At 42.9% G+C, this 26,035-nt stretch overlaps 2 protein-coding genes across 7 annotated transcripts in view; both read right to left on the bottom strand.

The window, feature by feature from the left end:
• kif21a (kinesin family member 21A) overlaps positions 1-8,749 on the bottom strand; it is a 76,023-nt gene extending 67,274 nt beyond the window's left edge. For 4 of the 5 annotated variants that reach the window (XM_050073792.1, XM_050073793.1, XM_050073795.1 and 1 more), the window contains exon 1: positions 8,280-8,748. In XM_050073792.1, the coding sequence (XP_049929749.1) occupies positions 8,280-8,323 (44 nt within the window). In that variant the 5' untranslated portion in view covers positions 8,324-8,748. Of the gene's footprint in view, positions 1-8,279 lie in introns of all 5 variants that reach the window. The other variant, XM_050073796.1, reaches the window with a different exon arrangement.
• Positions 8,750-12,283: 3,534 nt separating this feature from the next.
• On the bottom strand, positions 12,284-24,208 carry LOC126408328 (proton myo-inositol cotransporter-like). 2 transcript variants are annotated; one of them, XM_050073828.1, is made up of 11 exons: positions 24,083-24,208; positions 22,376-22,845; positions 21,537-21,696; positions 20,728-20,936; positions 20,455-20,563; positions 20,115-20,278; positions 19,847-19,961; positions 17,923-18,048; positions 17,435-17,553; positions 16,209-16,361; positions 12,284-15,500 (listed from the first exon to the last, which is right to left on the bottom strand). In XM_050073828.1, the coding sequence occupies exons 1-11, from the start codon at positions 24,166-24,168 to the stop codon at positions 15,274-15,276; spliced, it is 1,938 nt and encodes a 645-aa protein (XP_049929785.1). In that variant the 5' UTR covers positions 24,169-24,208; the 3' UTR covers positions 12,284-15,273. The 2 variants fall into 2 exon arrangements, with proteins under 2 accessions (XP_049929785.1, XP_049929783.1); XM_050073826.1 differs by having other exon boundaries at positions 22,376-22,848; positions 24,083-24,183.
• Between the last annotated feature and the right edge of the window lie 1,827 nt (positions 24,209-26,035).

Below are 26,035 nucleotides of genomic sequence, written 5' to 3'. Positions count from 1 at the left end.
GTTACTGTTGCAATGGTCACACACACCATGGTTACTGTTGCCATGGTCACACACACCATGGTTACTGTTGCCATGGTCACACACACACCATGGTTACTGTTGCTATGGTCTCACACACACACACACACACACACACACACACATGGTTACACACACACCATAGTTACTGTTGCCATGGTCACACACCGTAGTTACTGTTGCCATGGTCTCTCTCTCTCTCTCTCTCTCTCTCTCTCTCTAACTGTTGCCATGGTCACACACACACACACACACACACACACACACACACACACACACACACACACACACACACACACACACCATAGTCACTGTTGCCATGGTCACACACACCATGGTTATTGTTGCCATGGTCACACACACCATGTTTACTGTTGCCATGGTCACACACCGTAGCTACTGTTGCCATGGTCTCCCACACACACACACACACACACACACACACACACACACACACACACACACACACACACGGGTCAGCGGCTCACTCCTGACAGACTGGCTCGGCTCAGTGGAAGCGAACAAAGCTAGAGGTCTGTGGAGGCTTTAGGCCCATTGGGGCTTTTGTGTTTGCGTGGTGATGCCATGGGTAACCAACACACATCTGAACGCCCCGTATCCGAGCTGCCACTGGTCCTCTGCCAGTCCTGCACAGGCCCCGCCCACATTACTGCCCCTGTTTCTGCTCACATCAGTGTCCTGCTCACTGGAGAAATAACATCAGATATAAATCCTGAATAAAACCTAGATCACGGTCCATGGTGCACTGTCTTTGATTTAAGACTAAATATAGTTATATTTGGGCTGTACTGGACTGTTGGATTCTCTCCTCATGTTCTTCCAGTTCCTCTGCTCCCTCTTGTCTCCTTAGCTGAGAGGCCCCTCTCTGTTTGCTCTGTAAACCCCCACAGCTCTCGTCAGCTGCCGTCTCTTGTCCTCTGAGTTACGGCCCGCTCATTAATCTAACAGCAGATATCTGCTCTAATCGTGCAGCTCATTTTAACAAGCTTTTCTACCACCGTTAACCACGTCCCTCCAGTTGGCTCGTGAGCTGTAACCTGGGGCTTAGACTTACTGACACCAGTTGATGCATGCCTCCATATCATTACATTAAAGTAGGCCTGTAACTTAAGCTTTAAGAGGTTTAGGGATTGATTTAATTCCATTATGTTTTGCCCTTCAGCTGAGCATCCAAATCAAGTCCTCACAGGGCGAGAAGACAAAGACAGAGGCTGAGTCATCATGATGCGATGCGTCTTTAGATTTTCTGGGCTGCGTCATGTTATTAAATGGTTAATGAGCTCGGCAGCAGCAGCCAAACTGCAGCACACAGAGTAGTTAGAGCAGATAGAAACACAGTCCAAGTCCCGCCCTCTCACTTTGATCGGCGCTATTCATGTGTCAGCGCCTTGACAATAAATGATGGCTACTGCTGTATGTTTGTTGTGTTGCAGTAATCGCCCCAGCAGGCAGGTTCAACGAGTCCTCAGTTCCACCTGAGCCCTTCCCTCAATGAAGACAAACTGCTGTGACGTCTTGTGCTGCTGTGTAAATAAGCCCACGACAGCAGAGTCAGTGCACGGTCGCAGGGAGCTGTGCTGTGTCTCGCCCTCTCTGTGCAGAGGTAAACACACACTATAGACTCTAATGCATGTTGAAAGCACATGTTTTGAGCTTTTGTTGCTTCTGTGGAAGTTTGAAAGAACAGGACAGCCTCTGTTGAGATAAGCTGAGGTCTTAAACCGATTAAACAAGCGGACCCCTCGTTCTTTAAGCAATCCTGTTGGAGGCACTGTGCAATCTGGGCTCGAGCATTATGGCTCAAACTGCACATTGAAATCTCTGGACTCCAAGATAAGCTCTCTTTCCATTACTCACAGTTTGTTGACACACACCTTCTCCTGTGTGGTAACAGGGAGCATTCCCAAGTATGTTGGAGCTCGCTGGGTTTATTTGGATTTGAAGCAGCTGAGAGAACGAGCCGTCACACCCAAGTTGAACTGCCTGTGCACGTGCACAGTGAGACTTGTCAACAGTCCTGACAGTTGGTAGCAGTTAAAACATGTCACTGCGATCTGCAGCCCGGTGCTCTCATAGTTTGGCTTCCTGAGGACCTCAGGACGGGCCGATACAGCGGCGTATACGTCTCTATCAGCTCGTCACAGAATTCCACAAAACACCTGAAGTTTGCCCCTTAAGTGTGACACTTAACCTTACCTGGGGAATTTATTTAAAGGTGTTGCACAGAATCTCTTAAAAGGTTTCCTTAGTCTAGGAGACGTTTCGGCATTTACTGCACTGAAAGAGTAAAAGTTGACTGTTTCCATAGAGACCATTTGTTATCACCGTTATCGCTAACTATTACATTTAAATAACTTTCATATAAGGTCAAGCATCTGAACAATTGAGTTTTTTTAATAATAATGTATTGGGCTTTTCCAATTTTAACAAACATTAAATGGCCTATTAATTAAATGTTCAGTCTTTGCAGTAAATAACCTGCAGTGAATATCATGTAAAAAGACAAGTAAATAAAAACATAGTGAGTAAACCAGAGTTGAATCCAGTCTACAGATGTTACAGTCAAACAGTTTGGATAGTTCAACCAGTTGTCTGAGATCTGTTGGCAGATTTCTGATGACGTCTTAGCCATGAGCGACATATATAACCACGGTCCCCAAGAAGGAAGCCTTTATGCTTCCCCTCATCAAACTAACTCGCGATGGCGCTCTCATCCAGTGTCCGAGCATCATGGGTACTGTCAGGTCACTGTGCTACAACGTTGGATATTTTATTTTCACGACTTCAGACTAACTGAACATTGATTGTGTGTTGTTTTTTTTCTGCTGACGATCTGATCCTAATTTTGCACAGGTGCTTGTACCCTGATGTGGGTCCCGTCTATCACCCTACATAAGCCCCTTTTACACTGCCAGATTTTCCGCGAATGTTGGGCTGTTTTGCCGGCAAGCTGCGAGCGTTTAGACACACAGAGCTGGATTGGCGAGTTGATCCGAGGTGCCCAATTTTCCGCCTCGTAGGGTAGAAATATTGGCGGAACCCTTTTAGTTTAAAAAGCCCGAGGTGGCCTGTTGAAGACTTGTGGGAGGAGCTGTTGATGACGCCACGTGTGCGAGCCACTGGCGGTGGATAAACAGCTGATAGCAGGAATTAGCGAGCAGCTAGTAGCAAGAGGGAAATGCAAACCTGACAGACACTGTAAAGATGAGCAACTGGGGAGACAAGGAATTGCGCGCCCTCCTTGTCCTCGCAAACGAAGAGGCCATTAACCGTCAGATGACGGGGACGGTGAAGGACAGGCCGACTTATGAGAGAATCACTGAAGGACTGACCAGCCGCTGCTTCCCTCCCACGTCACTGTTTACGTCACACGCTGAGCTACACGTTTTGTTACTTGCTCACGCCCCCCATTGCCCCGAAAAAGGCGCATTCTGTATAAACAAAAGTAGGCTGGCGGCATTTTGCCGCACTCCCAGATTTTGTTTTTATACTGCCAATGCTGAAAGAAGACTGATTGGGCTTTCCTGCAAATTTGCACAATTCCTGTTTAAAAAGGGCTATAGCTGACAACGTCAAAAACCTGCGCCGCTATCTCATCCTCCTCATCCTGATCTGGCTGCTCCTCCAATAAAAGAGTTCATACAACTGTGCTCAGACAATGGGAGGGCGTCTAGGACGACCAACAGAGACGAACTCAGGGGCTCTGAAGACCGTTGGCAATGCTTGATAGTTTAACAGCCTTCAAACACCCTCCTGATGAATAGGAGAGGAACATTATGTAATGTACAATATTACTATTCAGTCTCATGCACTGTTACTTAAAAAGGACCTTCTCCCCCTTTTCCCTTCCTTTCTTTTATTTAATTATCCCCCTTTTTTCTACTGTGCTTTGTTTTTAATATGGAAGCAGTGTCATGGTGTGCTGAACCTGTATCTTCATGGACTTTAAAGGTAGGGCCGGAGGGGGTGGGAAGGAAAAAAGGAAGTAAAAGTATTGATTCACTTGTAATTCTGTTTAATTTGCAGTTATCCTTGTTTTGTTGTTGATTGCTAAACATAATGTGCTGTTAAAAGGGCTGGTGTTATAAGCTGTAGATTCAGTCTGCAGCTTTGCAACTGTTAAATTACTTTGTATGTTGTAATTTTTTGCATTGTACTATTAAAGTATCTGCCATTTTCTGTGAGAGGCTGTGACTTTATTTACATGAATTTATAGATTAATACATGATGTTCTTATTTCTATGTGCAGGCCAAAAGAAATTCTAAATTTTAATAAAAAAGCGTCATTTCAAAAAAACAAAATGTCGCTGCAGACTCATCCCCGGCTCTGAGCTGAGTGTCACTCCTGTCTGTGGAAACCCTGCTGTACTAATTACATCACTGGTTTTACAGCTATCATTTCACCCTGAATGCTTCAAAATTATAGATGATTAGTTGCAGTCTAAATGCTAAAACTGCCCAAAATATTTAATTAAGAAACCGTAACTGTGCTTTTTTGGGTCAGTCTCAGAAAACGACCTGGTTAGAGTGAAATGTAGCGTGTTAAAATCTGGGCTGTAATTTTAGTTCCTGGAAACAGAACACAAAACATCCACATTGTACTGGATTAACAACAGGTTGCACGCTCTTAGAAAAGACTTTTAGAAAATGCAAGTCATTTTGAACACACACTTTCATCCAGTGTGGACAAACATGTATTTTGGGGAGGTTTTTTTTTAGTTAGAGGCCAAAATTTGGTTTTCAATTTACCTTCACAGACAGGAAACTGGCTTATATGTCAATTCTGTCAAATGTCAATATTTAAGGCTGAATACGCACTTTAAAACAGCGCCTGGATAAGATCAGCTCTGCACTCAGGATATCTGGTAAGTGGGATATGATACAGTGGTTGTTATGGTTGCTTAGCAACTTCAGACGCAGCCTGCCTCAACGCTCTTCAGATTCAGACATCATTAATCCCACCAGGGGCATTTTGTATGAACAGCTTGCCTTGCACACACACACACACACTACAACACACAGTAACATGCAGACACACAAAGAGATGAGTAAGAAATAAAAATCAAAAATATGCCGAGGAGTTCAGTGAAATAAAGGATTCAACAAATAATAACAACGTCCTGACGGCAACAGAGAAAATTCACCTGCAAGAACAGGATGTCCAGAAGAAGCTAAAAAACTCGAGGCGTTCTGGATTTGGATTTGTTGACTGCAAAAACAGGTCGAGTCCTGCTGTGTCACTGCTGTGATCTCAGAGCAGATTTTAATGATGCCATTCAGACTGTTTTTGTGTTTGAATATGAGGCTGTGAAACCAGCAGATAACTGAAGATCACAGGAGGCTCTCAATAACAGACTGACAGAGACGTCAGATGATTCAGCTCTGTGGTCAGTTTAGTTTGTGGTCTTTATTCTGAACTCTAAAATCCAGTCTAGCAACACTACAAATGACTACGACTGGGAGGACGTACTTACCTCCCAACTGGATAATACCAATATACCGGGGTGCCAAGTAGGGTTAAGGTGTGGACACACCAAACCGACATCAAAGAACTAGCGGCGACGAAAGCCAACTATTGCGTCGTCTACGTCGCCTCACGTCGCCCTGTGTCAGTTGCATTTGAACACGCTACACGGACTACATCCGACGGCCAAGTAGCACGTACGTTCTGCGCCTGCGTGAGAGAGAGCGGAGTGAGAGAGTGGTACATCCTGTCAGCCGAGGGGTTTCCTATCTGTGCAGCCGAGCACCGCAGCACCTCCACGGACTATTACATCCAGACGGTCCCGGTGTTTCCTCCGCAGGCTCCACTTCACTCAGCTGCCCGATAAACCCGCTGCTTCTTCCCACTTTAACCTGAATAACAAACCAGGGCTCGGTGCTCCGGTTGGATCCAAACGGAGAGCCGGGGCTAGCTCAGAGACTAGCGGAGGCTAACTGGCTGTGCTTCCCTCCGGTCATGCTGCGGCTAACGCTCCGCTAGCCGCTCCCAGCTAGCTCCGGTTTGTTATTCAGGTTAAAGTGTGAAGAAGCAGCGGGTCTGTGGGGCAGCTGAGTGAAGTGGAGCCTGAGGAGGAAGCACCGGTTAGCCCCGGTTTCACTACAGGCAGATTCACTCGCTACAGGGGCGAGGAAATAAAACCTGAACAGCCAATCAGAGTGATCTCTCTCACCGACAAGCTCCACCACCGATTCAACATGCTCAATTGTCCGAAAAGCCGCCGACGCAGAAGTGCCGACGGTGCGGGACACACCACAAAAACTAGGCCGACAGACGCTCACCGACAGCACGACTTTGGTCATTGGCTGACCCTCGGCTTGGTGTGTCAGGGCCTTTACAACAGTATGAGATTTTCACAGTTCGATAATCATCTCAGAAGATATCACAGTTTCACAGTATGACTAACAGAAGGGTTATTGGTGGTTAAACACATGGTTTATTACTTTAACTGAAATCTGAATCTTTTCTTGTTGTTCCGACATCAAGATTAATTCACAAAGGCGATCGAGCATTTACAGTCAGAGCTCTATGACTTTGGAGTGACCTGCCTGAGATCAGGGCCCCGAACTCAGTCTCATCTTAGAAATCACTTCTGGAAACCTGCTTAAAATGACCTCTGGGATTTTAACTGCTTTAATTTTGTCTGTTTTACTCTGTGACGTAGGGTCATTTTATGCACAGCGTGACATCAGCACAGGTGTTTTTTTCTGCTGCAACTAGAAGGACAAACAGAAAGACACGAGCAGATCAGCTGCAAAGACACCTGAGCACATGACAGACTCCTGACGGGACGTGGCACTGACTGGTCCCACTGTGGTAACAGATATCATCGATTAGTGATTTTCAGATCACTCCAGGAGCTGTGTTTGTAATCAAGTGCTGTTATTCACCTCAGTTTACTCCCAACAATATACGTCCTGCTTCAGCTCTGTAGCCTGCTGATTTCATACAACTCCCCGAGTGACCTTTACCCTCTTCCTCCAAACACACTGACATCTATTGACACTGTGTCTCTGTGGATCTGTCCCTGTGTGACTGTTAACTGCTGGTACAACATGTCACCTTCAGTAAGAGCCTCGTTTCTTAAACATATTCTGCTGAAACAAATCTCAACATGACGTCACAGCCGCTGCGTTTTACAGGAGACATGTCTGAAGCAGCCACATGACGTCAGCTGTTTCTGAACGGAATCAAAATATGGATTTTTCCTTTTAAAATGGGAAATGGAATCAGGAAGCTTTGGACAAACACGCTCCACACACACACACACACACACACACACACACACACACACACACACAAGATGATGATGCACTTTTGTGATGAGGCTGAGCAAAGGAGCAAATCCAAGCACGGACAAGATGAACGGATGCAGGAGAAAGAGACAGGATGAAACAATACAGCCTTTATCTCTCATTTCATAACGGTCAGACGGTCCCTGAAAGGCCTCAGAGAGACAGACAGAGAGGGGGAGACGGGCAGACACACAGGCTGGTCTCCCATTATGCCACTGTCACTGTGCCACCTCACCATCTGGGTGGGAGCGGCCTGCTTCACCACAAAAGCACATTAAGTGTTTAACATGTTTGGAGGAGAGGAAGCTGTTTCTGATCAAGCTCACAGATCTGAGACTGAGACAGAGCCTGACTGAGCTGTCTGCAGACAAAGAGCAGAGCTTAATGAACGCTCCACTGTCCTTTCCTTGAAACCTGGCTGTCAGTGAAGCTGCTCTCTCATCGATTAACCGTCTGTCTGCAGGAGGCTGAGAGGGGCAGCCAGGCTTCAGGACACACAGGCTGACTGTCAGATGGATGATATCATCCCTCCTCAGTGTGCTGGAGACAGGCCTGTGTGTGTGTGTGTGTGTGTGTGTGTGTGTGTGATGCTTTAAGGTTTCTGTACAGAAAATAAATGTGCATCACACTTTGGGAAGCTGCAGATCACAGCGGAGGTGCAGAAGAGAGCAGGCCGAGAATCAGACCTGAGGAGCGGCAGCAGCATCACGAGGTGCCGGCTGCAAGTGGGTCAGCGTGCTAAAATGAAATGAGGCTGATCATTTATAGATACAGTGTGTGTGTGTGTGTGTGTGTGTGTGTGTGTGTGTGTTTGTGTGTGTGTGTGTGGATCAGATGCTGCTGTTGACCTGCAGGTGTTTGCTCGGCCCGCGGCACTGACTGACAGGTGGCACCGGGTAATGAAGCACCAACCAGCTGATGGAGATAAATAAAGAGAGCCTTACCTCAGAGCCACCCGGACTGAGCTCTCATCCTGCCCCGTCGACATGATTCCTCTCGGTACACAACAAAACGAGTGTATATCTGTGTGTTGGCTCCGCGCCCTGCAGAGGAGCGAGAAGAAAGTGCGCACTCCCCGTCAGACAGGAGGCAGCAGGCGGCGGCAGCAGCAGGCAGCGGACCGAGCACCGGAGCTGCTCCTCACCTCGACTCCAGCGCCGTCATTTCAAACTCTCTAATTATCTTCACAGGTTTTAAATCGTGATCTGCGCTGCGCGTGTGTCCGCATGTCGCATGTCGCGTCTACGTGCGCCGCATCTCTGCGCAGTTCGGCCCGGATGCTTCAGCTCCGGCTCGAGCCCACATGCAGACTGACGCTGCCGCTGCTGATAGGTGACACACCGCCGCGCGCGCACACATCAACACACACACACACTCACAGATAAATACGCATCCGCACGCGCCGCCGTGCCTCTCTGCTGCACGTTTACGCACCGGGGAGGGAGCCGCAATGCGTCAGCAAGACACGCCCTCTCCGGAGCTGCGAGATGACGTCATAACCAGGCTGTTATGCACATTTTTGTAGGAAAAAAGTCAGAAATACACTTTAATTTTTACAATTATACATTTATTTTATGGATTTATTTGTGTAAGATTCTTCTAAACTGATGTTGAACATGTTTCTGAGATGTTCTGTGGAGCTGAGATACATTTACAGAAGGGTGATGTAATTTTTATTAAGGAAAAAATGATCATGTCTTTATTTTAAATCTTTATGTCCATAAAGGTCAAAGGTCTGAGGGGAAATATTCACCACTGCAAGCATGGGCTGACACTTTACTTGGAAACAATCCATCAGGATCAGGATCATTCACAGTCCCAGACACACTTTTATTTTTAAGTACCTGTGTCCCACATTTGTTTGTTTGTTTGTTTATTGAGATCCCCATGTGCATTGCAGTAGTTATTCTTCCTGGGGTCTACACAGGTACAGAGGGACAACACAAAACATACATTCACACTAAACAACACATCATAATGCACATCCACTGTAAAAGACACACTAACAGTTAATGTAACACACACAAAAAGAAACTAAATAAATGTGCTGTGACAGAATCCATAATAATCTAACAGATAAATATCATCATGTAAGTAAGGGATAATGTGCAGTGAGCCGGTGACTGTTGAAAAATAACTCCTGACAGGCAGCGTATGTTCAAACATACAATAATTCACAGATTCTGACCACTTTTAAGTTGAAGCTAAAAACATTCTTGCTTGCTTCACAGAAAAGTATGGGTTTGTATTTTTGAAGCTTTGCATATAGCCTATAGTGAATGGCACCATCTTTAACTTCATGTGAGATCTCTGAACACAGGTGAAGTTCTGAGGTGGCAATCTGAATCATTTCCATGGGCCCTCCTCGTCCCACGGGCCCCATTGCAACCTCACAGCCTGCACTGCCTCTGTTTACGCCCCCGGTAAAATGCAGTACGCCAAAAACACCAGGATGTTCTACTACATCTGGCCAGATTTTGCGGTATGCATGCCAGCATGCTACTTTGCCTATTCTGACCCACAAACCTCTGAGCAGACAGTACATCACATGGACCGAGGCACAAACAGATTAAGGCTTAACAGCTGATTGACAGCTGTCAGAGGTCGCGATGAAGGCTGACCGCACATTCAAGTAACCGATGACCTGCTGAATAGTGATAATTGGAATATTGATTGTTTGAGTGAACAAAATAATCAGAACTATTACAAACAACAAAAGGACATAACTATAAATATATCACTGACAGAACTGTGGATATAATTTCACTGTCACAAGTAACATCAGTTAGAAACTACAGTCTGTGCAGTTAGAACGTTAAACTACACACACTGCAGAGTAATAACTCAGCAAACAGGGAACCTTCTGGGAACGTTCCCTGAAGGTACTCTGGGGGTTTAAAAAGAAGAAGAAGAAGAAAAAAGATAGACCAAAACAGTTCATGTGAGCTCATCAGGAAGAACTCAGCACTGATTTCATGTATAGATCAATTGATGACATTGATTAGGCTATAGCAGGGGTGTAGTCTAATCAATAATGATGCTCAGCGACACAACTGCAGGTTGTAGAGAGAAGCAACACGTCACAGATCCAGCATCATTTCCAAAGGCACACTGCACATGCAGACAAACAAATTAACAAACAAATAAAAAATAGCTCCCCTCCCAAACAGCAACTGCATCTTAGCAACTGTTGCTAAGCACTGCTGGTTGCTCTATGACATCAGAAACAGATGGAGAGTCACATCAGGAGGCTCATAAGGATAAAAAAAATCCCAAAAAGGCAAAAATGAGAAGCCTGTTTATGTCTCCTGTCCTGACAGTGACACATAATGTTTCCCCTGATAAAGAAAAAAAAGATTGCTGCTGTTTTTTGTTTTTTTTTTACCAAAGAAGAAAAGAAAGAACAGAAAAGAAAACACAGTCATGTCGGAGATGGATCTGGATTTTTGAGGACATGTATAGCACATGACACCATTTTTAATCTATGTGCCTGTAAGGAACACACCTGCAGGTCAGTTCAGTCTGCTCTGTATTTGTGATGTCAGCTCACTGCTCACTCACTGTAAGGAAACCTTTAGCGCCACCCCGTGGATATGAGCCATCATGACACTGTGAGGACACTGGAGACAGATGAAGATGAAGTGTTAGGGCAGTGACAACAATTAATCAAGAAAACAGAACTGATGTTTATTAGTTAGCTAAACAGTGAACACTGCACACATGTTATATGAAATATTACAGAAACAGTCCAGAGGTTACAGACGGACACACATTAAAACATTAAAACAATGAGGCACATAATGTAGGCCTATATACATACAGTATAAATATTAACAAAGGTACAGAGCTGCCTGACATGGTGATTATTCAAATCTCTCCATCGGTTTGACTCAGTCATTGCATCAGAGGCAGCAGCAGAAGACCATCTCTGAAGCAACAACATGTCCAACCTTGAAGCAGATGGGCTACAGCAGCAGAAGACCACACCAGGTGCCACTCCTGTCAGCTAACAACAGGAAACTGAGGCAACAGTTCACACGGAAGATTGGAAAAACCACATTCAGATGGAAGCATGGATCCATCCTGCCTTGTATCAACGCTTCAGGCTGCTGCTGGTGGTGTAATNACCAGATCTCAGTCCAATAGAGCACCTTTGGGATGTGGTGGAACATCATGGATCAACTGTGATGTCATCATGTCAATATGGACCAAAATCTCTGAGGAAGGTTTCCAGCACCTTGTTGAATCTATGACACCAAGAATTAAAAAGGAGGTCCAACCCGGTACCAGCGAGGGGTACCTAATAAAGTGGCTGCTAAGTGTATGCTGATATTTTCCTATATACATCTCCACATATGAAATTGTGTTTGTCACAAATTGTGTGAACAGACAATGTGTGTACAGTTACCTCTCTGAGTGTGACATGTGATCTGTACTGTGTACATTTATCTCTTGCATCTGAGTCAGATATTTAGTTTCTGCCATTGTGTTTGTCTGAGCTCTTCATGTTTGTCTTTATGAAGCACAGAAGCACATTAATGTTTGGCCTGTGTGTAAAAGCCTCCGGCGCTCCACCCTGCCGCTTCCTGCTGGGCAATAACACCATGAATACAGGAGTCCCGTTACAAGCCTATCAAGTTACAGGACAGAGAAGTAACGACAGACCGCAGGCTCACTAATGACTGAACACATGTCAGTGCACATTATACTGTGGCTGAGCCAAAGACTGCTGACTGTGCTGCTGGCTGCTCTGCAGAGACTGAAAATCTCACTCATCATCACAAAGACTTCAGTCCAAATTAGTTTAACTTTGTAAAACAGAAATTAAGTCAAATAATGTGACTTCATACTGAGCTTTTCTCCCAATCACGGCTAACCTGCACTGCATCGATCAGAGTCTCTGTGTGGTCAGAAATACAAGCTGATAAATTCAGTCAGACACAGCAGAGTGCTTCAGTGTGTTTATTTCCCAAAGATCATATTAATGAACAGAACATGATCAGAGACACATGGAATTTATTTGTACAGACATCATGTTTCACATTTTATATACAAACTGTAAAAAACACAGTGAGACCAAACTGAACGTGTCGTCAGGTTAAATAGATCAATGGCTGATGAACTGTTGATCCTCTGTCTCAGTTCTCTCATCGTCACCTGAGGGTTAATTAGCTCTGCTCTACAAAACACTGTCAGTATTTTGATTGTATGATACAAAACTTTTCCCCTTTTAATTTCTCACATCGTCTTGTCAAGCTCCCTCGGTCATGTTGTCAGTCTTTAGATTCTTTAGATTTATTTCCTGTTTTTTTGTTTCAGATTTCACTTCCTGCCCTCAGGTGTCTCCTGCTCTGTGATTTGTTTGTCCCGCCCTGATGTGTCTCACCTGTGCCCGATCATCTGCCTCCCTGTGTTTTTAGTCTGTGTGCTCGCTGCCAGTTTGTCTTCGTACCTCATGTCAGCAGTTTTCCTAGTGTTCCTTTTTTTTATTTAAATCCTGGCTCATGTTTTTGGACCTCCACTTTTCTTTTTTTCTTTTTGTGTGGCATTATCGTATCATCACATTGTGCCAAGTATTGATATTTTCTTTATTATATAAATTACAATATTACGAATACAAATTAAACTTAATGCCAGGTTCACACTACACAACGTTTGTCTGTTCTACGATATAATATGATATACTTTATTGTCCCCGAAGGGAAATTTGTCTTTGACTCAAGTGCTGTGCACATTGCCTGCTTCCATAAAAAATCAACAAACAATAAAAACACATCACACATAAATACACAATACATCATCATTCGGCATTCCCTTAAAGGGATAGTGCATCCAAAAATGGCCGAATTTTCATTTTTGGGTGCACTATCCCTTTAAGAGGGCACCATGGCACTAATGCTCAGCCCTAACAGGCTATTTACTATTTGGTATAGTAACTGACATAGGCACAAAGGAGCTTTTAAACCTATTCAGTTTGCATTTGGGGCATTTCTGACAGTCACTGTGTCACATTACACGATTGTGGAGTCATGACACATGACATGACAGACTACACGATGGTCCACGACCAATCATCAGGCTGTAATCTGGCTGATATTGTGTAATGTGTACCCAGCATTAGTTCGCCTACTAGAATGATAAAATCAGTTGCTTTTTGGTCCACTAAAAATGTCTGAAGTGATGAACAGACTGAAAACTTTATCTTATTAGATAAAACAGAAGTTTTCCTTTGGGGACAAAGTTTACAGCTGAAAAAAGGTAATAAACACAATATATCTTATCACAATATTCAGCATATCGCAATATTTAAAATCATAAAAATATTGTTTCGTGATAATATCGTACCGTGGACCCTCTGGTGATTCCCACCTCTTGTAATCAATGAGATTTAGGTGAATAGAGAACATGTGATATCACTGATATCATATTGCTTATAGAGTTTTCACAACACACATGACATCATGTGAAAGGAGTACAGATCTGTAACCACCAAATATGCAGTTAGACATATTGGACAAAGTGTATGTACCATAAATATGTCGATAATAGATGTTTGTAGAGTTCTAGAAACAAAATGCAGACTGCTCTAAAATAGAATTTTCACAGGAACACTCGTCTGCTGCACAGAAACTTGTAGCTAAAAACACGACTGCATCAGAGAATGTTTCATAAGAAATCTTTCACATTTTAAAACGTTAATAGGCAAATATCAAAGTGTGCAAACAGGACGTCGTGAACAAAGCTGCTCTGTATAAAGTTGTTCAGGGTCACCGTTATTTGAGCTGCGAAAACAAGGACATTAAACTGAACATTAAAAAAAGGCGAACTGTCGTAGCAGAGCAGAAAAGTCACGAGTGCACTCGGCACCTGGGCGCTGTACTTACAGTTATATAGGCTATGGCACTGTCTGACCCCGTCGCTCCATACTGTGCTGGGCTCATTTCCAAACCTTGCTAGAAAATTAAACATTTGAAAATCTCGTTCGAGAAATCTGACATATAAAAATCTTTTAAAATAAAAAACAGACACTGTTTTGTTTGTTAAAGTGCAGTCTCTCCCACTGTGCAAACAACTGCAGCAACCAACAATCAATCATTTTGATTTACACCAGCACAGATTAAAGATCGAACCCATGTTAGTGATTTTAACAGGAATGTGTTTTTTAAGAACGTACAGATATGAAAATGTCCAAATAAGGCAGAAATCACTGATGTTTGTTTGTCTCTTCTCTGCACGGAGGATCTTAAAACTGCAGATCATTAAGGCCAGAATACAAACACATTCTTGCTGGTTTATCAGTTTTGAAGTCGGACAGTGTCCACAAGACATGGACTGGAATCATGCAAAAAGTTTTTTACTCTAAATGAAAATAAAATAAAACTGTCTCGACGCTACAGAAAGAAGGAGAAATTGATGAGTCAGCAGCCAGGAGGTCACCTGGTTTCTGAACTCATTGAAAAAAAAAAAGAAGACGTGTTTCTAAAATTCTGTCAGCTGGGAAGATTAAAGTCATTCCCCAAAGTTCATCTTTAATGTCCTTTAAATAATTTGTTAAACGAGGACTTTCCATCTGAGTACCATTATCTGCTTTTCTTTCAGATGAATCAGTTTTTTAGGACTTTCCTGAGATATTTGTTATCCCAGCAGCTTCCAATGATCCCTGCTCACTGTAATCCTGGAAAAGTCCAGTGTTCCCGTTTATGACGACAGAGGGAATGATGGGAAACAAAAGGAATGTGAAAAATAAAAAGCAGACCAACTCCCAGGTGAGACAAAGACAGAAAAGGCAGATGATGAGTGAGGGGAAAGTGGCAGTTTAAGCCAATCACTGGAGAGCTCAAGCTTTTTTTTGGTCATGTTTGATCGCAGCCACCAGAGGGCGACATGATTAACTTTCCTCACCACACCACCATGACCAAAAGAGAAACTCTTCCCAGTCTAGTCTACGTCTGAGGCATCGTTGTCAGAGGGGAGGTAGTTGCTGCCTTTTACCCGGATGTAGTGGACATGGCTGCTGTCGTTGGGCGAGGAGGCTCCACAGGAGCACAGCGGACCGGTGAACAGGTTATCGACGTCCTCCAGCTGCAGGCCCTGGGTCTCTGGGAGGCAGCCGAGGACGAAGAGCAGAGCCAACACCACCAGGCCGGTGTACATGAAGAACGCTCCTGAAGAGACATTCACAGTTTCTCTGTCAGGGTCTGAGCTCTGACTGTCAGTTTATATTGTGTCACAGTGGTAACTCACACTGGATGAAAATGAAATGGACATGGCAGAATTCTCCAGAGCGTGTTTTGTGAGCTCTGTCGAAGTTTCCCCAACAATTGCTCAAGATCATGACTTTTTTTAAATGTATATATATTGTTTATTAATAAATCAGGAGAGTCAGTGTCTGACTGCAGCCTGAGCTTGTGTCTGTGCTTTAAAAAAAACCATTTTTTCCCTATCCTGTATGTTCAGTCAGTCCATGGTTTTACTTTCACATCGCTCCATTAAAATCAATTCAGGACTTGAAAACAAAAGTCAGCTGTGGTTCATCTCATTTCCCTCGTCTCTGTCCTGTAGCTACAAACACGCTGGTGTTTAAAGTGACAACGCCCGGTTATGTCGTGAGGGAAAACAAAATGTTTGGATCGGGTTAAAGGAAGAGACGCCCTCTGAAGATGAGGGGAAGCTTTCACTGACATGTGCTTCAATGTCTATAAAAAAATAAACAAATCAAACAGAAGTGAACAACACTGATAACCAGAGACATGATGATTTATAAAAGTTTGAAATGAAAGAAACGACAGCATACAGCATCCTGTGATGATCACTGATAAAAGGTCTCACCTCACATGTAGAAGCAGTTCATTACGTATTAATCACCATCTTACCGTAATAGGTGAGAAACTGAGCGACGTGCAGGAAGGTCAGAGACACCAGGACGTTGAAGATCCAGTTGACCCCGGATGAACAGGCGTTGCCGGTGCTGCGGGCCCACAGTGGGTAGATCTCTGAGTTCACCGTCCAAGGCATGGTGCCCATACCTGACACACAGAGACAACACATTATCTACCTGTCACCTCACACCTTCACTGTGTTCACTCACTCACACCTACATCACTGATTTACTGATAAGACACACTCCATATGTCGCTCTTTTTCAGTTCTGTCTGCCGTCTGTTTCCTGTATCAGCCACAGGGCTGGGTATCATTCAGAACAGTGGTTCCCAACTGGTCCAGCCACGAGCTTCAAGGTCCACAGTTAAATACATTCAACGTCATACTTATGTTTGGCCATGTTGTCAAGACGCTGTGCATCAATCCTCACTCTACAGCAGGACACTGCACTTCAAAATAAAAGTTCTGTGCCAGAAATTCACTGTACTTAAAATGTGTGTTTTTTGTTGTTTTTTTTGTCTTCTCGGGGACATAACATTTTTGCCACCAGCTGTCACAAGGGCTCAGTTTGGTTTATTACCTCCGCCAAGGAGGTTATGTTTCCGCCGGTGTTGGTCTGTTTGTCTGCAAAATAACTCAAAAAGTTCTGAACGGCTTTTGATTAAATTTCAGGAAAGGTTGATGATGGGACAAGGAACAAATGATAAAGTTTTGGTGGTGATCGGTTGAAGTGAAGTGGATAAAATAATAAAATGGCGGGAAATCCAAGTTGCTTGGCGGAGGTCTGCGCTCTCCGAGTGCTCTAGTTAGTAAATGTTTCATTACTGCAGCAAGAGTTGTTTTAAGGTACTGGAAAAATACAAAAACGCTGAATTCACTGGACACCTGAGACTGTCTGGGTCTGTAGCTGCTGCTGGAGTAGATCAAATAAAACCACACAAACTGGCTTTTTTTGTTGATCTGGATACAAAAAGGTTTAAAGGCAGGGATCGATTATTTCCACTGATACCTTTTTGTGTCACATCAGTTAAAGGTTTGTGACATTTATGTGGGCCCTGAAATATATTGTATGAAAATGACTTCTTCTTAGCCACCATCATCTTTTTTGAAATATGGAAACTAGTTCACAACAACCAAAGACAGCTCACATGATAAATTCACTGGAAGACTATTGGATATGGGAGGATTCTTGAAAAACAAAGAGGAAGTGGTGTCAGACCTGGAGCAAAGAATGCAAGGTAAAGGACGAGACCCATCAGGACGACCCAGGAGTAGGACGTTGGACAGTAGTTGTAGGCCCAGATCGCACTGTCACCTCCCTCTGTCTGGTTGGAACACCTGGATGACACAATCATTGCAAGAAACTGAAACCAACATTTGCCAATAGACTTAACTCCACTTGATCTTTATAACTGAGCAAATAAATCTGGTTTGCAGGCAACTCTGAGCTGTATTTTAATTCTATATTTCTTTAATAACTGCTGCTTCTGATACTATTTCGTGTGCAAAGAAATCGACCTGCAGTGCAGTTCACAGGTGCTTTTACTGTAGGTACATGTTAAAGACACATTTTAAACACATCATGATAATGTTCTACTGTCAGCCACATGAACGTCGGGAGTTTGTACTGTGACACTCATGTTTTTATCTCAACTATTCCTCAACCTCTCATTTACTTTCTGTCACACACATGAACCAGAGTCTGACCTTCCCCAGGCGGCGTGATCTGTGGACTCTTGATTGGCAGGAACACAGGAGGAGTCGGACACCCTGGTGCCGTTTTCACGATAACAAAATCCACAGTTTGGATCCACCATGCAGAATTCGCAGGACCTGGAGGACAGAGAGGAGCTGTAAGACCTCTGACATACTGACACAATACTGACTAACACACCCACACACACACACGCACACACAAACACAAACCACTCTGTCAGCAGAGATATCTCAAACCTTTGATAACAACAAATCNTGTGGTTGTATGACTCCGCCCACCAGTCCAGTGTCTCTGACAGTCTCCATCCATGTCAGTGAAAACATGGATGCTTCACACACAGAAGATCTATACAATCAGCACAGTTTCAAGATTAGAGTCACCAATTCAGTATCTGACCAAATGTCTCCCCTTCTGTTCCTGAGATATGACGTTAAAACATCATGATGTCACAGTCAAGCTGACCTTTGACCTTCTGGATATAAAAATGTCATCACTTCATTATTTTATCCTACTTGATTTTTTGTGAAATGTTATAATTAGCATGCATGAACTCTTGAGTGTAGGGCACAGTGACCTTGACCTTTGACCTCTGATCTCCAGATTCTAATCAGTTCATCGATTAGTCTAAGTGGATGTTTGTGCCAAATTTAGGGAAATTCCCTCATGTGTTCTTGAAATATCATGTTCATGAGAATGACATGAATGCAAGGTCACAGTGACCTTCACCTTTGATCACCAAATTCTAATCACTCTATTGTTGAGTTCAAGTGGATGTATGTCCCCAATATGAAGAAACCCCCCTCAGGTATTCTTCAGATATCGCATTCACGAGAATAAAATGAATGTAAAGTCACTTTGACCTTGACCTTTGACCACCAAAATCAAATCAGTTTATTGTTGAGTCCAAGTCGACATTTATGCCAAATTTGAGGAAATTCCCTTCAGACATTCTCTTTAGATATTATACTTTTGAAAATTTAACAGACAAGGTCAGTGACCTTGACCTTTAACCATAGAAATCTAATCAACTTATCACTGAGTCCAAGTGGACATTTGTGTCAAATTAAGGGAAATTCCCCTAAGGCATTATTGAGACGTCACCTTTACAAGAATGAAACAGACGAGGTCCAAATGACCATGACCTTTGACCACCAAATTTTAATCAGATTTACGTTTAGTTCAAGTGGACATTTGTGCCAAATTTGAAGAGTCCCCTCTAGGTGTTCCTGAGATATTGCGTTCATGAGAAAGAATTGGGCACAATCTTCTGTTCCTGAGATATGACGTTAAAACATGATGATGTCACAGTCAAGCTGACCTTTGACCTTCATTATTTTATCCTGTTAGACGTTTGTGTCAAGTTTGGTCCGAATTAGTATATGAATTCTTGAGTTATGGACAAAAACAAGTTTTGTGACACACAAGTCATTCTTAACACAAGTTTATTCTTCAGTCCAAGTGGACGTTTGTGCCAAATTTAAAGAAATTCCCTCAAGGTATTTTTAAGATATTGTGCTCACAAGGATGGGATGAACAAATGGATGACCCGAAAACATACTGCCTTCACGGCTATCACCGGTGCGGAGGCATAAAAATAAGTTGTAATAAAAAGCTGTTTTTTAATTCACACTGCCCCGCACATCGTAAAAAATATTAAAATATAAAGTAACTTGTACTTTGAGTAATTTATTTACCAGGTACTTTTTAACTGTAACTTGAGCGGGTTTCTTAAATGGAAAATCTCACTTTCACTTTAGTCATTTTTTGTTATTATCTGTACTTTAATTTGAGTATAGATTTCCAGAACTCTACTCACGACTGTCTCAATGAATAAGAAAAACCCTAAAAACAAACGTCTCAAATTCAAAGTGACTGATTGGTGGTGATGATTAACCTGACTCTCGTGTCTCTTACCCGTATAATCTGCAGGTTGAGTTTTGAGGGTCAGCTGGGTGGAGGGTGATGGGTGGAGAATGCTGAGCAGACAGCAGGAACCCGACTGCCAACAGAGCCAGACTGAGACCAGTACCTGGATCAGAGAATATAATAATTAGAAATGCATGAATCCTGCACAGACCACAGTCACGTGACATGAAGCTATTACAGAAACATGTCTCAGTAAAATATGAAATGACTGCAGGCAGGAACTGTTCTGTTTAAGAACACTTTCCACATGACAAACCTAAGAGGCTGCCCAGGGTCAGCTTCCTGCGGCCCACTCTCTCCACCAGCCAGAACCCGACCAAGGTGAACACAAAGTTGGTGGCAGAAGTCGCAGCAGCCAACCAGATTGCCTGTTTATCATCCCGCACTCCCGCCATCTGCACTATGGTCGCACTGTAGTACCTGATATGAACAGAGACATTCACTGATAGGCCAAATCAATTTACATTTCAACCCACAACCAAATCTCTGCAGCAGTTCTTCTGGTCAGGGTGGTGAGGAGACAGAGACTACTTACAGGGGTGGGCGATGTTATCAGGAAGATACGGGAGCTATCACCAGATAAATAAATGACTTACATGACAGTGTTTATCCCCGACAGCTGCTGAAACATCTGGAGGCCGCAGCCGACGATGAGAGCCCTGCGAGTCGGACCGTTGCTGAGGATCCGCAGGATAACAAGTCCACCTAAAGAACGAGCAGAAATCTTTAATAAACATTAAAATTTCAACTCATGGACCTCAATTTCTTTTTACATTTCAGTTTATACAAAAGGTGGTTTTGTCACGGCTACAGAAGAATGATTCTGTCACTGCTTTTTATTTCTTTCTGTTTTCACAGGAATATTTCACCTGCACCCGCCTCTTTCTCCTCGTCCTCGATAGTGGTTCTGATGGTGTCGAACTCCTCGTCGACGCTCCGGCCTCCTCTGATCCGGGTGAGAACTTGCCGGGCCTCTTGGCTGCGGCCCTTTTGGAGAAGCCAGCGGGGGCTCTCAGGCAGGAAGAAGAAGCCAACGAACTGCAGCACTGCTGGGACGACAGACAAACCCAGCATGTACCTAAAGTATGGAGAGAACGAGGAGTGAAGAAGAGCTTCAAGAGACATCTGCCTCTGCTGACACTCAGGTTTGGGTCCTCAGACTCTGAGGTATCAAGGAGGGATTTACAAGGTGGTAATTTCAAGCTGCGTCATCACTCAATGAACCTAAATCATGAATTGGGGCAGCAAATACACACAAGTGAGGATATCTAGATCTGATCCACTGGATTGAAATCTGAGCCAATATTTTGAGCTATAATCACTGCATCTGGCTTTTTTTGAGCATCTGTGTCGACTATTTTAAGTCCAAGTCATTTGCAGTCCTTTGTTTGCATCACCTGGAGCTGTCAGAACTTCCAATGACTCACTAAAGCCACACGGTTTTATAAGCAAGAGAACATCAGAGCGCACAAAACTAGATCACCTCACATGAATCTTTCTGTATTGCAGTTTCTTGTCACAATTTGCCGATAGCAATCCATCTGAGAGAAGCTAACACTGACAGTGCAGATGTGTTAACCACAGTCTTCAAACAGGAGGAGACAGAGTAAACATAACTAAATGCCTGTCATGGAAAGTTACTGGCAGAGTGTAGTGTAGCGTGAGAACCAATCCATACCTCCAGCCGTTGTGTCTCAGGTAGCTGAAAGCTCCATCGATCACACTGGCTATGAACTGGCCACCAGTGATGAAGAGGTTGTTGATCGTGACCAGCTGACCTCTCCGGTGAGGCGGGGACACTTCAGCGATGTACACAGGAACTGTCATGGAGGCAATACCTGACAGAGACAAACAGATTTCATTTTGATGTCCACAGAAACAAAACTGACACAGATTTCATTAATGCATTTTCTGGTGAAGACAATCTTGGAACAATAAATTCTATTCTGCAACATGAACGACATTTCTACGCTTAATTCAGGCAGTAGTGGGACTGGAATAGCAGGTCAGGTGGGCTGTGGTGAGTAAACTATAATTACTGCCTCGCGGTTGTATATGTCAGAAAACCACTCGAGTTACAGTTACAGTTTCCATGGCTCTGCGCACCAGTCCAGTGTCTCTGACAGTCTCCATCCATGTCAGTGAAAACATGGATGATTCACACACAGAAGATCTATACAATCAGCACAGTGTCAAGATTAGAGTCACCAATTCAGTATCTGACCAAATGTCTCCCCTTCTGTTCCTGAGATATGAGGTTAAAACATGATGATGTCACAGTCAAGCTGACCTTTTAGACCTAAAATGTCATCACTTTATCATTTCATCCTGTCAGGGTTAGGGGTTAGTCAGTTTGTGCTGCAGTTCTTGTATGAAAGGTGCCATATAAATAAAGTGTATTACATTTGCCCAACACTGCTCATAAATGTGGATTGTAAAAGTGTGGAACTGTATTAGTGTGAAACTAGGTCAAGATTAATAAATCAAAATGACAAACATTCCTAAACAGAAACTCACCTATGCCCACACCGACTGTGATCCTGCCCACAAGCAGAACCACCTTGTCCGGGGCCACACTCAGGATGATGCCCCCAACACTGAAGATGAAACTGGCCAGCAGGATGCAGATCCTTCTCCCCAGCCACCCGTTCAGAGACCCTCCACTGAAGGCAGACAGAGCCGCAGCTCCCACGGTGCTGGACACCAGCAGCTCCTGCCACAGAGCGCTCAGGTTCATCTCCTTCTTCAGGAGCAGCATGGCCCCGGACACCACCCCGGTGTCATACCCGAACAGGAACCCTCCCAGGGCCGAGAAGAACGTCAACACGTAGACGAAGCCCGGTGTGGAGGCATCTTGTTGGTCCAGGAGATCCCCAGCAGTGGAAGAAGATGGAGGCCCGATGAGACTCTGCTCTCCATCATCCACCACCTTGTGCCTCCTGCTGCCCATAGAGCTGCTTATGTACTTCAGGCTGAACTCATCCTGGCTGCTGGACATAACATCAGTTAGAGCCCCAAATCTCCATCAACACACCGCAAAGTGAGCCACAAACTAACACAGATTATAATGTCACATTATCTCCAACACCAGACGTCCCAGCAATCTCCAACTGATGTTTGCCCAGGGTCCAACTGGAGATAAGAATCAGCGAAGAAGCCGAAACGTCGAGAATTTAACAGCTAAACTAACTAGCTTAAGCTAATGATAACGTCTCGCGATAAAACTACACGTAAGGTTCCGTTAGTTCGTCATGTTTATCTGTCAGAGAGTCGTAAAAAAATTACCGAAACGGCGTTACTAGTGACTTAAAACCGATTGTTTACCACTGACAGTGTAGCTACACTGTGGGCGGCCATGTTTAGTACTTCCGGTGTCCGTCACCTGACCGCCCGCAGCAACATCAGCAAAAAAAAAAAAAAGTTGGCAAACCGTTTGCAATGTTAAAAATATGCAACTATTCATAACTACAATGTGTAATCAACATCCAATCCATATACACATAATCTGAGAATTATCTTTTTTTAGCGACCAACTTATTTATTTTAATCACTTTCTGTATTACGCGGCACCAAACTCCGTTCAAAATTTAGCATTTTTACTTATTTCTTGTTTATCCTTGCATATACATGAGTTAAAACATAAATTCAGACCATATATTAGCCTTATCTTTAATTCGGCATACACGTGGCCCACCGATTTTAACCCAATCTTTACAAAATATATTCATTTAGCATGTTAGTCATTCACATTTTAGTTAGGCTACACCATTTACATGATCAGTTGTTGTTTTAGCTGCAAACATTACGTAATCTATTTCCAGTTTTACACAGAGGGTTTATCAGTTTGGGCGGCTGTTGTTGAGACTATATGAAAGTGTAACAGGGTTACAACAGGGTTGTAACAGAATATGTTTCTTGAGGCTATGAATTCATGTACACTCAAAATGCAGCTATAAACTACATGCTGACCATTATAGGTATTAAGTATTACACTTTGTCACACAGGCTCAAATCAATGTTCAAATTTAGTCATTAAATGTAAGAAATATAGCGTTACAGAAATGCAGCAGCTTCAGAGTCGTTTGACAGTGAACAGCTGAGAGGTGAGGCTGTGTGTCCAGCACATTAAATATTACTCACGGTAAATATATAGCTAGGCTAAAGACCACACAGAAGCTTTGCCTTAAAGAGATGATACATGTGCAGAATAAAGTCAAATCATACCTGTATAAAGCTTGTTGTGGAGCACTGCAGCAGCTGGTGTCCTCTTCTTTAAAATAAAGGAAGTTTGCCTGTTGGTCCCGGATCATATGATGTCCCTGCAGCAGAGGAGGGGCCCGCCTATTGACACTGTAATTAAGAGTTCACCTGCGCCTCCAGCGACCCTCACTGAGCACACAGCAGCTGTCTTCACCACAGTGTTGGCAAGCAAGAGTTACAAAGTGCTTCACAGAGTACAGATATATGGAAGCAAATAAGAGACACAACTATCTTACCTTATATCTTCAAACACCACTGAATTAATTTATTTCTTTATTCAGTGTTCACAGATTTAGATCCAACAATTTAAGTTTCTTACTACTACTACTACTACGACTGCTACTTAATGATAATAATAATGATTAAGGTGGCTCAAATTCAGATCCAGAAATTCAAGTAAAAAAATATATATATTTTGTTAATTCTGAAACTTGATTTTTTTCCCTTCTGAACTGTGGACATTTACTAAAAAAAGGGAAAATCAGGAAATTTCATATAATCATTTCAAATAAGTTAATTCAGAACAAATACATTCAGATGTGATTTGTCAAAGTAAAATATTTCAACACTATGAATTCTGTGGTGTCTTATGTGCTTCTATACAGGCTACAGATACTGCTATAAACAGAAAGGACATGAAAAAACAGGTACAGCATGAGCAAACTATCACAATATATTTTCATGTCAGCTGCCTCTGAAGACTTAACAATCACTGATGAATTTGGATTTTATTTAGCAAGTTAAAGATATTATTCTCTTTTAATGTTGGCGTTTTTTCTATCTATTTTAAACACCTTTTTAAAAAAAAGGGGAAAAAAGAAAACATAAATGTTTCTTTAAAAATTGACAAAATGACACCATTTATCACAAACAGAAACTGTAGAAACATAATATACTGTTGGATTTTCAAATATACGTCAGTCCCCTAACACATCATGTAGAGGGAATGCTTCCATCAGAAAAAAATAAGGGAGGGCCAAGAAAAATATTTGGAGCTTCGTGGAAGGTCACACCCAGCCACCATCTCCTCTGATTAGTAAAGAACAGTTCCTATTTTTTAATGGTTTATATGCTAAATCAACACTTTTTAAAGACTGAGTAAAAACTGGTCGGCCACATATATGCTGATTTGAAGAGAAGACTAATAATGGTTCAAACCTCTGCTTTTAAATATTCACTTGCAATGATATTGAATTGAGTTTGGTGCTGTGTTCTGGAGGACGTGCCTAAAATAAATAAGTGATAAGCTTGTTGTTAAAAAAAGATATTTCATAAACAACGTGTATATTATTTGGATGCGTATGGCGCATCTTAGTCATGAATCGTTATGTATTATTATAAGTTGTCATACCCATAGACTGTACGGTCATACCACTACTACTACGACTAATAATAATATTAACAGTAGCTAATACACTGGATTTATATAGTGCTCTTCTGGATACTTTAAGACACTTTACAAAGAACAACAACAACAACAACAACAAAGTAAAGAAAAACAACAGTACAGAGATGAAATAATTCATAATAGTAATAGTAGTAATAATAATCTTTTGAAAAAAGGAAACCCAACAACTAAGTCACAGCCCAGCCGCCCCCCTATTCTGATAAATAAAGAACAGTCCCTAAAAAAAACCAAAAAAAAAAAACCAACTACCCTCCCTGCTGCCAGTGTAAATAAATACCGTAGTTACAGCGCTAGGTGCGCAGTACAAAACACTGCGGATGGTTGCCGCACAGGAAACCAACTGAAAGGTTTAGATTTTGTTGAATTAATCACAGTTTTGTAAAAAGTGATGTTTACCGAATTTATATTTACGCTCCAATCTGTTATAAAACGTTTTAATATTTTCTCTGTGGGCTCAGTCGCTCTGCTCATCCTTAAACAAACATTAAAAGGTGAATTATCTGAATGAG

Source organism: Epinephelus moara, chromosome 20, assembly GCF_006386435.1.
Source record: "Epinephelus moara isolate mb chromosome 20, YSFRI_EMoa_1.0, whole genome shotgun sequence".
NCBI classification, from domain to species: domain Eukaryota; kingdom Metazoa; phylum Chordata; class Actinopteri; order Perciformes; family Serranidae; genus Epinephelus; species Epinephelus moara.
The sequence above is the reverse complement of the archived record's forward strand: the minus strand, read 5'-3'. Positions and strand labels throughout refer to the sequence as shown.